Source organism: Semicossyphus pulcher, unplaced genomic scaffold (genome assembly GCF_022749685.1).
Source record: "Semicossyphus pulcher isolate SPU_LCO1_2020_fin unplaced genomic scaffold, fSemPul1.0.p SCAF_8, whole genome shotgun sequence".
NCBI lineage: Eukaryota > Metazoa > Chordata > Actinopteri > Labriformes > Labridae > Semicossyphus > Semicossyphus pulcher.
This window is the reverse complement of record NW_027211759.1, coordinates 24,698,184-24,713,006: the sequence shown is the minus strand read 5'-3', so window position 1 is coordinate 24,713,006 and position 14,823 is coordinate 24,698,184. Positions and strand designations below refer to the sequence as shown.

Sequence of the window (14,823 nt, the reverse complement as noted above, 5' to 3'; positions counted from 1 at the left end):
TCTTAGCCAAATTAGCACAAATAGCAGAAAACAAAAGGCTGGATTAATGGGTAATTATACTTTGCTACGTTGTACAGGTGTAGCTTTTAGTGTGTCCACACCCTGAACAAAGCATTATGAGGTACACTCAGCTGCTCTTCGTGGCCTTCATAACATCATTTGGCTGCGTGTTGCTGTTGTCCATGACACAACATTCATTCATTTAAAGGGAGTTTTGGTCACATTTTAAATGATTGTCAAATCAGTGCTGATGATAATCTAGTCAGTTGAAGCATTAAGTTCCCCGGTGTGTGCTACGCTGACCTAGAAGGCTGAGGTCTCCAGCTCATAGAGCTGTGCCGGCAGTGCCTAAATGTACCAGGATGCATTGCACGCAAACAGCTGCAACCTCACTCGACTGCATTTCTTTGACTGTTTACTCTGGCTTGAAAGAATATGACGGAGTATCTAAGTCAGCCCAATGTGTCCTTGTTTGTTACATTCATTGCACTTATAATATGAGATTGGAAAAGTAGCTAGATGCAATACAAGTGAAGGCAGAGATGGCAAATCCAAACTCTAAACAGATTAGCTCCATTTCCAGAGTGATATCAAAGATTCTAGCTCAGCATCAGTCTGAGCTCTGTCCTAGATCTGTGTTCAGTACAGTGTGCATTAAGCTGTCCATGCCTCGTCATTATTGCGGGACACAAGCCTGTTTGCAAAGACTCCTCATAGCCTCGGGGCACCACACTCACGACAGGCCACTCCGTATGCATGTGCATCCGTGGACGGGGTCGTGCACATGTGCATGTTCATGCATGCTCAGTCAAACCACTGCAGGCGAGTCTCTCCCTCTCTTTACTCATTCTTTCTCTCTGCTCCGCTCCGCTTCTCGGCGTCTCTATTTTGAGATGCACATGTCTGCCGTGACCCAGCACGTGCCGATTCTGTCAGATTTAGTCTCGGGCTCGGCGGATCGCAGCGGAACACTCACTCTCTAATTTTAAAAGACTAAAAAACAGAGGAAAGTGGGTTGTGTCCCTCCGAGGCTCCTGTAGCTGGCTCCCTATGACCACGGCTTTCAGACGGAGCGCTGACACACTGAGGTGGGATTCTGACTCGTCTATAGACCCTGCTGGACTTGCAGATCCTTATCTTTGCCCAAACACTGACCTTTACCCCCTGCCTCAGCCGGTCCCATTTAGCCTCAACAATGGAGAATTATCTTTTCCAACAGTCAAACACAACTTGTCTCACTTCCACCGTCTGTCTGTCTGTCTGTCAGGGACTCTCTGCTGTTCTCCCCTTTCATGCCTGTATGTTCCCCAGATGTCTCATTTCACACTCTCTGGTCCAGGCCTCACACATGCCTGTGATGTGTGTGTACTCAATGTGTGTGTGTGTATGTTTGTGTTGGGTGCTAGTTAGTAGGCCTGTCAGGATGTGAGGGGGCCAGCTGCTGCCTCGGGGTTGAGAGAGAGAGGGGGAGACAGAATGGGAGAAAGAGTGGGAGGAATGTCAGGAATCCCATGGGAAGACCACTGTGACCATTTGTATGTTTTGTTTTTCTGTCTCTCACACTCCAGCTCCATATAGCTCCTTCAACATGTTTATATTTAATGTACATTAATCATGCAGGTTGCTTCTTCACACCAGTGAGTGAGCATCAGTAAACCAGTAAGACTCCTGGTGCACCGGTTGTACTCTACATTAGGTTAACTTCTGTAAAAACAAATAGTTTTGCTGGTATCTTTTTCTCTTGTACCAGAGACACCTTAGAACAAATGATATAATACAGAGATGCACTAATTTAAGCAATCACAACTATTATTAAGATATGATAATAATAATAGTACACTTTATTTGTGTAGCACTTTTCAAAACAAAGTTACAAAGTGCTTTACATAACAGGATAAAATAGCACATACAATCAGGATAACAAGACTAGGTCAAAACCTAGTATGTGGCTGACCGCATCAGGTCAGTGTGCACTTTAGTGGACTGTGTTACAAGGACTGTCCTTATGAGGCCAATGACAACGTGTTTGAAAGCAGGTGCGCGCTGGGGACGTAGGTGAGGACAGCAGAGGAGCAGCCCCGCCTACTCCCCGAACAAAGTATCCAGAGCCATGTAGAGAGAGAGTCGCACCAGTGGAGGTCCAATATGTTCCATGATCCGCCATTGCGATGTCGCAACTCTCTCTCTCAATGGCTCTGAAAGGACCGTCACTCAGTCAGTCAGTCAGTTGTAAAATATATAATAAAAGAGATGGAAGACAAAAAGAAGAACAGATTCACTATAAAAAAGTTTTAAGAAGTGACTTAAAAGAAAGCACTGAGTTTGCTAGCCTCTAGTTCTTCAGGTAGGGCGTTCCACAGCTGTGGGGCTCTAACGGAAAATGCCTGGTTACCTTTTGTAACGAGGCGGGCAGTGGGAACAGTTAGGAGGACCCTATCTGAGGAGCGCAAGCAGTGACTAGGCTCATAGGGCGCACATCATTACATATTACAGTATTACATATTATTATATTAAGGTGCAAGGCCTTGTCGGGCTTTAAAAGTAATTAATAGAAGTCTAAAATCAATTCTGTATCTAACAGGTAGCCAGTGTACCTTTGCAAGGGTGGGAGAGATATGGTCTTCTCTCTTGGAATTTGTAAGAAGTCTGGCAGCTGAGAGATAGCCTTTTGGCTGAGCCCTGAATAAATGGAATTACAGTAATCCAGTTGTGAAGAAGTAAATCTAAGAAGGACTTTTTCAAGGTCCACTTGAGATAAAAACTTCTGCGATATTCCTAATTTGGAGAAAGCAGGACTGAACTACCTGTAAGTTAAAACAAAGCTCAGAGTCAAAGATCACACCTAATTTGTGGGCGGAGTGCTTGACATTGGAGGACAGGTTCCTGACATTCTTAGTCAGGTCACCAGTCAGGTTACGGGGACCGAATAAAAGCACCTCATTTAGCTGAAAGAAGTTTTGTGACATCCAGCATTTGATGTTATAGGACTAATCTCTGTCCACACTTAAACACCTGAAAACAAATATCACATGACTGTTCGAGTACACTGGACATGCATGTGCAGGTGTAAACACATAATACAGGCACCGCTTCTCAGGCAGTGGCAGCATAATGCAGCACAACAGCAGCTAGCAAAGACAACATTCTCAGCTGTGAACGCGTTTGACTGATAAGACCCCATCAGTGAGAGAATGTGGGGGTGTCTGCGTCATGTCCCCGGAGATTCACACTGAAACACAGCAAGCAGCCTTTTCTTAAGTCTAACTAACTAACACTCATAATGAAATAGTACATAAACTGACAGCAGGGATGGAGCAGAAAAATAGGACACACTGGAACGTGGTTGGAGGCTGAGCGACAATCAGACGGAGCTTTGGAAATACGGAGAGATGGCTCACTGTGAGAGAGGAAGAGACACAGCAGGGATGAGCTGAAGGGTCATCCATCCATCATCGACGTTCAGGTCATTAGTCTATTTACAGACTGCGCTTCCACATGTCGAGTGGAACCAATATTTAATTAAAGCTGAACTAGGGAGGCTAATTGGGACAAACCTGCCCTCAGGGGGGGTTCAGACTCTGCAGTGACAGAGTGAAGCATCCGTCACTGCAGGACTCAGTCAGACACAAACACTTCATTTTTTGCTACAAATGCAGCTGTACCGACATTAATAAGCAACCATTAACATTTTAAAGCATTTCCTTTGGTCAAATGTTAAGTGGTTTTCTTGTTATTGCCACAAATGGAGATCAAAATGCTGCATGGTTTCCATAGCCAGTGTTAAACAATGCATCCTGACCTCCTCTCTGTGTTTGCAAAACCTGTTAAGTTCAGTTAGCACAGCCAACGTGATGTTTGCTGACGATCCACTGAGATGTTTTGTCAGTGGGAAGACCCGGGACATGTGACTGAGGGTGTTTGGGTTGTTTTAGACCTGCGTCTGGACTTTCAGGATGACACATCTGCTCCACAGACAAGACAGGGCAAGCCTGGTTCATCCAGACCGCAGGAACAGAAACTGAAACCTTTGACCCATGACATTCTGTCCTGAAACGCCGCTGGGACTCTGCTTTCACACAGGTTAAGTGATGTGGAGAGGTTCGCACAGAAGAGAAGTAGAAATGTCAAGGAGATGTAGGTTGACACTGTCAGGATGGAGGTAAATCTGCCCCAAAACAGGTGGTGGGACACAAAATAATCACTTAGATATGGGAAGCCCTCCTGTAAAAAATATTATTATTGTAAAGAAATGAGAGCTTCCCTTTGCTAACTGATTTAAGTATCTTTTAGGGTTGGGTGCATGGTTCTAATCTAATACATTTTCTGTCAAATTAAGCAAATATGTCATCACCTTCGCTAGTTCCATGTTGTGTGTGCATCAAGAAAAGCAGATGTTTTCACACAGCTCTGGTTCTGAAAATGTCCAACAGACTGTGTAGCTAGAAACGTTCTGCACAGCAAGATTACAGCCAATCAGCAAGAGGTGCATCTGTACACTGCACACCGACCTTTCACTCTGCAGGATGCTTTCCTTCTTCCACACCATGATGGAGATAAAAAATGTGGCTAACTCTCAGGGGCTAATTCCCTCACACTGCTTAAGGGAAGCAGTAGGATTTTCCCGCTCTGTTTATCTTGTTTCTGTTGTTTCTTAATCATCATGACTTTGCTCAAAAGTGAAGCTGTAGGCTCCTAGTAAGCTTTGCTGTGGTGTCATTGCAGTGTTGTTTTATTTCCCCAGATCCAGCCTTAGATTCTGCGTTTAGAATTGTAATTGTGACACCCCCCAAAATAACTGCAGATATTTGTCAATAGTTGACATGTTGAGTGATTTTTCCAGTTGTTCCAGTTTAGCTATCACATGTTTGCTTGTTTTTTTATTAGCTCCGGAGAGGGAGGACTTATATTGTTAGGTTAGACACTGGATAGTGTCAGAAATGGGGGAAGAGAGAATGGGGATGACACGCAGCAAAGGGCCGAGGATGGGAGTTGAACCTGGGGCCGCCGTATTGAGGACTATAGCCTCTGTATGTGGCCACTGATTTAACCACTGAGCTAAACCTGCACCCCCGCTGTTTGTTTACATCAGTAGTGACACTAACCTACCAACAGAGCGAAGCAAGCAGGACGCACAAACCCAAACACACACTCACTTATTTAGCTCCTCTCCCTGCCCACATTTAGATAACCTTCCCTCCTCTGCAGGGCTGAGAGCAATTTACCCTTTACTGAAGAGGAGGAGGGTTTCATACATCTGTGCTATCCCATCATGAAAAGGCCTTTTTGTGTGTGTGTGTGTGTGTGTGTGTGTGTGTGTGTGTGTGTGTGTGTGTGTGTGTGTGTGTGTGTGTGTGTGTGTGTGTGTGTGTGTGTGTGTGTGTGTGTGCGCATGCTTGACCTCCAACTCCATAGTCCATCAAACGGCTGTCGCCTGTCTCAGTGTCTCCTGCAGCCCCAGTGCGTGTTCATAACTCACACAGGGGACACAACATCATCCATAACTGAACAAACACACACAGGGGGCAGGCCGAGGGGTTAAGGAGGGGTAAAGACTGGAATCCACAGGGTCTTCACACCATGTCGACACGGACTGATGGAATACACAGATGTCCCGAGGAACGTATGAATGAGAGCGTTCTCCCTGCAGACGTTCAGCCCCAGCAGGTGATTTTGAAGGGGGTAAAAATAAAGTCAATACTTGTATCATAGAGTGAAACAAGCTCTGAAATATGAGTAGAGATATTCCAAGCTGATCGGAGGCAAGGCAAGGCACTAGGTTTTTGGTATCGTTCTGGTTATTGTTTGCAGTTCAAGTGGGATTGGCCAATCACGTTTGAGCAGGCTTTAGTTGTGTGCAAGAACGGTTCTTGTGGAGATCAAAGGAAGGCAATCCAGGAAACCATCGACTATCATCTGACAATAATTTAGCTTTTTATGAATCCCTATAAACAGACATCTGAAAACAAGTGCAGATAACTCCCTTTCTGTGTCTTGGTCTTGGCCCAGATATCCCCTCCGTTATTGAGATTTCTGCTGACTACTCTGGAATACAATAGCCACGGGGTTCCCAAATTGGTAACACGTACGTTAGCTCACCTGTTCCTTTTCAACCCTTCATTAGTGCCAGCATTCAGGTTGCAGTTATATAACTATTACAACACACTGTTTGGCTAGCCTCTGCATGCCTTGCAACAGGTGTGTTTATTTTTTTATTTGACGTTTTACTTCCTGCTAACTTCAAAGTAAAACAACTCAATCAGGAGCACCTTCAAAAGAGCAGGGATGGCTTAGTCAGCTGTTGGATCTCCTTCAAACTTCCCATCAATCGAGAATTTCTGGAGCAACATCTGATCATCATTTTGTAATGCTTTTTGGCTGCACACGGGTGCTGTGTGAAACCGATTCAGCTTGGCAACACTATGCACATTTTTCTTCGCTGTCAAAAGCAGCTTGATTTCTCTGACTGAGGCCCTGCAACGTGAATCTCTTTAGATTCTGGACAATTGAATGTAATTTGCCAATACAGAACAGGTTGCTTATCAACTGTTGTATAACTCAAATAGAGGGTTTGAGAAATCTATGATGTCTGTGGCGTGATGGATACTTTAATCAGTCATCGCAGGGGTAGTCCCAACCCCCATAAGGGCAAGTCTGTCCATTTAGCCCCCCGTATTCAGGGTTAAGTGTTGGGGTTTGGACTGTAAAGACTGTTTGGGCTTGTTGGAACTTTTGATCGACCTTTTTTTAAGTAACTTTCAATCGCTAGATTAATCAATAGACATGTAATGGCTCACAAAATACAGTTGGGTACAAGGTTTCAGTACATTTCCTATACTGCAAAGGAAACACCGTAGCTCTCTTTGGCCCAGGTCCATCCATAGGTAGTCAGAGTGACTGCTGTTGATAATTCCTGGAACATTACTGCGTAGCTAAAGTCCTGTGTAAGACAAGTTTGGGTGACGTTGCTGGTGCTGCTTTTCCATCAACTCTAATGACATCATATAGTCACATTCATTTTTGTCCTTTCCACTCTGTTCACTGTGTAACTAGATTGGAAAACAAACGGCTCAGATTTCTCTTATCTGATAGATCAAATGTTGTCTGAAAAAGGATTTCCACCTTAATATTTGTCTTTTGAATGATTTTAAGTTAATGAAAAATAAGAAGAAAATTAAATAACCCCCCTCTGAAGAGTGGTGATGGTTATGTGGAAGTCAGTCGGAGGTCCTGCTCGGACAAGCAGCCCTTCTTCCCTCCAACCAAACACTCCTCCGTGTCTTTTCACAAGACACGAGCCAGATGCTCTGCCATTAATCACAGCATTGTGTGTGTGTGGGAGCGTATGCAATGTGTATGTTTGGACTGGACGGGCTCCTTGTCGAGTAAATGTTAACTGTGTGTTTGTGCGAGTGCTGCCCCTAACATCACAACGGGAGCAGGGAATGGAAAGTTGGCACGACAAGAGAAAGAGGAAGATTTATATGCAAGGGAAGCGTTTGTGAAAGGGACGAGGAAGAGAGCATGAATGTGTTTGGTGAGGGAGAGAGAGTGAGCAGGAGGTGGAGAGGAAATGTTTTATTCCCTCGATCTGAAAGCTTTTCTTGCTGGCAGACGAGCTCCTGACCTTTTCCCCTACAGACAATAAATCGACTTTATTTTCTCTGCTCCGACCCCGTCCCTCCAGGCCCTGTGTGCGTAAGAGTGTGTGTGTGTAAGTGTGTGTAATGCAAGCACACTTATTTGTTAATGCCAGTGTGTCTGCTTGAAGTTGAGTGTATCTACCCGTTAACATAACATTTTGCCAGCAGGCTATCTTTGCACTTGCTGCTCTCACATCAAATAAAATAACCAATGCTGCGTTTTTATTGCTTTGACACAATTAGGAAACAGCATTTTTTCATATGCATGAATAAATTTAACTTCTTTGTGTGTTTGTCCTCAGGTGAATCTGGTCTTGGGAAATCGACACTCATCAACTCTCTGTTCCTGACTGATCTTTACTCCAAGGACTACCCCGGGCCCTCCCAGCGCATCAAGAAGACTGTGCAGGTGAGCCTATTCAGCTTCAGGACTGATAACAGACTTCTTCGGCATTACTTCCCTTTTTTAAGATTAGTTCATGTATCACAATAAATCTCAGGCTGTAAGTAGATCAAATCTTTCATTATATGAGGACTTTATCTCCTCTAGCTCTTCTAAATAAGTAGAGGAGGTAAGGCTGTGGGGTTTGAGGAGTTCTCAGACTGTAGCGAAAGAAAAGGTGTCACAGTTTCAATTCTTAATGGAACATTAATGCAAGGGAATTTTTCTTGTCTCTGCAAACCCGTCTATTTATGAATATTTGAAGGAGACAAAAAAAGCAGTGTAAGTGTAGCTCGCCTGCAGCCTGCAGCTGCACTTTTGGAGACACTATGGTCACTGCTGGAGTCGGACATGACAGAGGAACAACAGACAGAAGTTCAACAGTTCACCAGAAAATCCTCCTGCTTCCTCAAAGTCAGCGATGTGGCAACATTTTGCTTTCCCTGTGAGACTTGATAGTCGAACAATAAATTATAAAAAATAAGTTCTCATGCCAAAATAATTTTGTTTTGGCCCTCATTCCAAAAAAAAAGACAATATTACTCCCAAGTTGTCCCTACTCTTGGGCCTTTATATGGTTATATGATATAGCAAGCATGGATGATGTGACTTGAAACCCTCAGAGCCTGAATAGGGAAATAGTTGGCAAGAAATGTCTTCAATGTCTGGCAAACAGCCTGTACTTTGAAAACTCTGATCAAGGTGTGTCTTACAAGTAAAACAGGAGATTCATGAAGGCTGATATGAGTTTGGTGTGGCGTTGAACTGAGACAAAAAGAACAAAAGCTTTGTCTCACTCAGCTGAAACTGACTCATCTGAGTCAATCCTTTCTTCCTGTCATGTACATAGATTCTCTCCAAGGAGTAGGAAGAACCTCTCCTTCCACATGTCCCTGTCTAGCAAAAATGCTAAGCCAACCATAACCTGCTCACATTCCACCAATCAATCCCAAAACTAACAACAGCCCTGAAAATGTCCAGTTATGTGATATCTGCACTATCATTTATTCCTTGATATTAGACGTCTCTGCTTTAAATAAGCAAAACAGAGGACTCATCAGACGTCACCTTTCACTGAACTTTGCCTGTGGAGAGTAGAGATAACAAAAGGTCATGAGTCAGGGTGGAGGGGTGAAGAAGGAAAGACAAGCTATCTCTCGCCGTCTCCAGAAAACGGCAAACAATCCTGCAGCTTCTTGGGAGCATTACGTGTCTGACCGAGGGTCGCTCTCCTGTCTGCGGGTCAGTGGGTTGATTTCATGCTGAGACTCAACACTGAAACATAATCGGTACTGTTTATGGTGCTTGTTTCAACTTAAACTTTTTATAGTGTTAGCATTGTGAACCGAAGTTGACTGGGTATCTGACCTCATTACTTTGAGGTTAAATGACCAATTGAGTAATCACCAAAAATATTACATGCTGGGAAGGAACCACTTAGTATTAAACCATTTATTTGGTATCATTGTGAACCCTTCACTCTAGCTGCATACGCCCTTAACAAAGAAATATTATCAGACTTTAAAGCCACATTGGTTGAGTTGTGATGCTGAGGGTTAAAAGGCTCAAGCTCATAGAGCAGAAAGGAGAATGGGAGCAAGAGATAGAATACTCTGGAGTGGAGGAAGAGAAAACGATGGAGTGTGGTGGAAAAGGAGAGAAGGGTAGCAGAACTAAGTGGGAAAGGGCAAGGCCACAGGGCCTGGTTTTGTCCTTTTATGGTCATGACAAACTGAGGAGCAGGAGGAGGAGGGAGGCTGCATCTGGAGCAGTGGTGGGGAGCAAAGGACGGAGGGAGGAGAAAGAGTTTGGGAAAAGGGCTACAAAGAAGGAGGGAAAGAAGAGGATGAGGAGTGCAGCAACTATGAGGTGGAGGCGATGAAAGCGGACCAAAGAGGAGGGGTGAACGTAGCAGGAGAAGAGGGACAGAGGGAGAGCAAAAAGACGGAGCCAAACTTGGGGACAGGGGAGAGACAAAGAGAAACAGGGACTTGGGTGAGAGTCCCTGTTTGTCCCCCGGGGGCCTGAAAGGGTCAATAACAGGGCAGGAATGTTCCCATGAAACACAACACCCACTCACACACACATACACTCTAAACACACTCTGCTAAGAAGGTTAAAAAAATAACATCCTCACTTAACTTTATTATACCAAATCACTTTGCAGCAGGATCTGGCTCCCACTCATACTGTCACCTCTGCATGCAAACACAAACAAGCATCACCCACACATTCACAACTGCTTTTCTCCTCCAAGCCAACTATTCAATCTGCCCCCCGGCGGGTGAGAAGTGCTCCTGTGTAGGCAGGGAGGTGAGACATTTCTGCTGGAAAATCATAGCTACACTGTGATTATTAACCGTGAATGGGTTCATGGTGTTGCTTTGGAAAAAAACAGCCTTTAGTTTTAGATTTAATACATCCAGTTTTTCACACTCTCACTGAGATTTCTTCCTCCACCACAACACAATGGAAGTGAACAGCAATGTGTCTGTCAGGAATGTGTGCTGTATCGCTGTCAGCAGTTTTACTTGTGTAACCAGGACTGGTTTTTGTGAAAAGATGTGATAAATCATCGCACTGAGTGTAACAAACTAACGTGTATTGAGATGGAGATGAAGATAACTTAAACAAAAAGTATCAACATGGTTAGATACCAGCAGAATTTGTCTCTACCAAATGCCAGGTCACCTTCAAATTTAAAATGTCAAAATTAAGTGGCAAAATGAGATCGTTTCAATAGAACAACAGAGCTGGAGGTTCCAAAATAGAGGAAGCTCTTGTAGCTTATTAGCTGTGTGTCATCGTCCAACGCTCTGTTGTTTTGTAAACTGCTCCACAAAAGAGCAATGGTTTTCAGACCACTGGTTTGAGAAATTTTGTGGCATGAGTTGGTGGTTTTCAATTGAATAAACTCTTTACTGAATAAAATAAACACCATCACGGGGTGGAATAATATACCAAATACTTTGCTTTTCCTACTTTGCTGTGATTGGCTAGAAAAGCCAACAGGTCGAACAGCACTTTTACTCAGAAGACCGCTGTTAGGATAGTCTCTTTTTGGGATTGGATTTTATTTTCTGGTGGAGCGTAATGATTGGCTCTTTGAGAATTGGTTTACATTCAGGTGAAAGTCATTTTAAAATATGCAGGAAGTTTAATTATGGTTTCAGCTGTGTCATATCTTCGTCATTCAATGGATAAAGTATAAAATTATACGTATAACATTTTTGTGCTGGCTAAAACTAATGCAGTTCTGTGTTTTCAGCACTCAGCATCCTAAGTGAAAAAACGCCCTTAGTGTCAGCTGTTTTTTGTTGCTGCGCTCACAGTGCTCGCAGTTGAAAATAGTTAAACTTTTGGAACACCGCCTTGCCCATCTTCCTTACTATTGATAAATCAAGAAGGGGTGGGACCTCCAATATCAACTTTGTTAACAACGATGGAGGAGAAACTAATCCTCATTCATTCGGCAGTCATCTCATGCACGCAGACTCGGTTTTTTCGAGGATACAGTTTGTTTTTTGAAATGAAAGTAAATAATAATCATACAAACCAATTTAAAATAGATAAATATATATAAACAGTCACTACCGAGGGAAGCCGAAGTGCTGCGATACATCTTTCGTATCACAGCAGCAGTAAGCGTCGCTGAGAAACACTCTGAAATTGAGGTTGTGGGCCCTGCCAGCGCAAAAAATGACATTAGTGGACACAGGCCCTAAATCTTGTGGTTAAGTCAAAAGATAATTAACAACTTTGTAGGTCAAGATTTTCCTAGCTTATCTGAAAAGTGACCCAGTGTGAAAGCACACCAGTCACACAACACTGTGCGACGCAGGACGTAAGGCACCATCAACAGGGAGATGCGCTGCATTTTAAGGAAGTCTCAAACATAAGCAGCTCTTCGTGTAACGACTTTGTCTTCTGTTGTTAAATAAAAAAAGGATTTTGTAGAAAAAAATTGTAAGACAGAAATACTGGCCTCATGCAGTGTGTCCTAAATCATTGTAGAAACAAATCCGGTGACGTTCCAGCTCTGTTATGTTCCACCCTGTGCAGCAGCGCTAAATTTACTCTGTTTTGACGAGACTGAAACATTAAGAACCTCTTCCTCCCTGCTCCTTTTGGGTCTGTCACTCGCAACAAACCTCATATGAACCCCATGAGTGCAATGTGGGCATACACGCTCTTTTGCAAGTAGCAGTTAGTGTGTGTACGAGTGTTTGCCTTGGATGCTGCGGTCTGAGGCTGAGGGAGAGAGACGGGGTCAGAGTATTTATATTCCAGAACAATCTCTCGTGTTCGGTCTCTCGCTCACATTCCCCCAGATCAGATTTCTTTTAAATGATGGTGTTGAGACTGACGGCATTTTTGAGGTTTTCTCCCAATCTGTTTTTCTTCGTGGAAACGGTGGAAATAGCAGATTTGGTTTTGAGATGGCGGACATGTCATGCACAGACACTCGCAGAACAAACACATCTTAACACACATGCTGGATGCACAATTAGGTTCAGATATGTCAGAGGACTGCAGTGGGTGATATATATGCTCAGCTGTAAAGTCGCACAGATCATCAGAAGGTTTTGTGGAAGCTGAGGAATGTTTGTGTTCGAGCGAGAGGGCTGTAGTTTGAGTTAAAGGGGGATCCTAAAATAACTGGATGGCCTTGTGAAAGTATGCGGCAAAGCGAGGGAGCAGCAGACGAGCTGCAGGAAATGATGGATCTGTGGGGCTGAATGTGAATATATGCGACTGTGAGATGGAAGGATTTGTCTGCTTTTTCAGTTTCAAACTAGGGCAACACAGAAATCAATCAGGCTATTATCTTCTTAGTAATAGGTTGGATCTTGTATTACTTTAGCACCTTTGCTGGAGCCCAACAGATACATATATTGGCCGTTATCACTGGCTACAGACCTGACAAAGCTTGCATTGTTACCTTTTAACAAATCTGCATTATGATGTTGTAATTTCAGCAAGGGAAAGACCCGTTAATGTCAAGTAAATCATCAGAAAAACGGTTTCTTTTCTGAGGTTCATACCACAGTAGTTAGCCAGAGTGCAGCCTCTGTGTCACTTACTATTTACAGTCAAACTGAGACGCACCCGAAACGCATGAACGGGCGCTCCTCTGGGGGATTTAATGAACCATGAAATGACACCATTTATTTTTCTGACATATTTGAAGGGGTGAAATTCACTTCACTTTTGATCTGAACACACGGTTGCTTCCCAAGTTGCTAACTGGACTGTAAACAAAGCAGCACACGGAAAAGGAAATCTTTGCTGGAAGTCCTTAGCGCTAACCGCTGGCTAAAACGGACACGCCCGACATGTTCACCGTTGTCCCCAGAGGCTATATCATCGTCAGGCTATAGCCGATGGGTTCCAAAATTGGCGTGCATGTGATGTTAAATCTTTTTTTTTTTAGAACATATTATGAGCATATAATGCAGCTTGTTCAAAAGGGCGTGATCTTACTCTATAGTTTCCTATGCACTCTGCACTGTCGTCTGCTGCACATACAGCAGAGCATCACAGCCAAGCACATGTTGGCCCAAACTTTTGCTTGAATTGCTTGAGAATTTAAAAAATGTTCTGTTCAAAGTTATTTGTTTAAGAAAGCAGCGTCATGAGAACCTTTGCAGTCATATCCTTCAACAATGTGTACTCAGCCCAAAGAGAGGTTTTTTTCATTGTGGATTACAGATACATTACATCAGCCGCTATTACAGTGAAGTCTGTGAACTTTTCCCTCTAAAAGCCATATCAATCTCACAAAATTGCATGATGGTCGGGCTCCACTGTGTGACATACTGCTTCACTACAGACACAGTAGTGGTCAGCAGGATCATTTGTAATAAAGAAGGATAGAACTACTCTATCACTGACTTTCTGTGATAAGTTAGTTCTCCAAATCCTTCAGCGGGGGAACAGTCATGCTCCACCACAGTGCTGCAATATTCTGGCCACAACTGCATCATTTTCACAGCATGTAATCCCATGCTTAAATCAGAGTAACTAAACGCACAATAAACAAGGGTTTGTTACTGTAACTCTGTAAGCCCCCTGTGCAGTGCACTACTTCTCAATGCACTATTGAAGACACCACATCATAGCTGCGTAGTTGAGGACAGATGTGCTTTGTTTCAACGCATGATTTAGTGTGCAGCTGCTCTTTAAGAAGTTCAACTTATATCAGTTCCAGCATTGATGCTCTCTAGTGTTGAGTTGTTGTGATACTGATACCAGCATGATAAATGCCTCTGGTACAGCCTCAAATGTCTATTAAGTCTGCACGATTATGACCAAAATGATAATCATGATTATTTTTGATCAATGTTGAGATCATGATTATTAATCATGAGTATTTATTAGTTTTACGGATTTTTAAAATGTACTTTCAGTTCCATTTTGTGCTACATTCCAGCTCATGTTCACATTTTGTACACAACTATGACTTCAATTTAGGTTCTTTACCTGAATTTGGTGCATCTTTGCATTGGTGCGTAATGGGTAGCCTAATTTCAGTGTGTCTTTGGGAGTTGTGTGGATAGGGTGTCTCGCTGTACAGCATCTCTGTTATGGTTCTCTCACTTGACGGTGGACAAAGACGTGGAGTAGCGACGTTATTCCTCTCGGCCTTCATACACTCATCATGCTGCACTTTGTGCAGTTTTTTCAGGTGGTGGAACAAGTTAGTTGTGTTGCTTTAAAGCGCAGACACAGTTTTCATGC

At 43.4% G+C, this 14,823-nt stretch overlaps 1 protein-coding gene across 2 annotated transcripts in view; it reads left to right on the top strand.

Moving 5' to 3' along the window:
* septin15 (septin 15) overlaps positions 1–14,823 on the top strand; it is a 48,976-nt gene that overhangs the window by 12,950 nt on the left and 21,203 nt on the right. For both annotated transcript variants that reach the window (XM_069687297.1, XM_069687296.1), the window contains exon 3: positions 7,943–8,049. In XM_069687297.1, the coding sequence (XP_069543398.1) occupies positions 7,943–8,049 (107 nt within the window). The remainder of the gene's footprint in view (positions 1–7,942; positions 8,050–14,823) is intronic.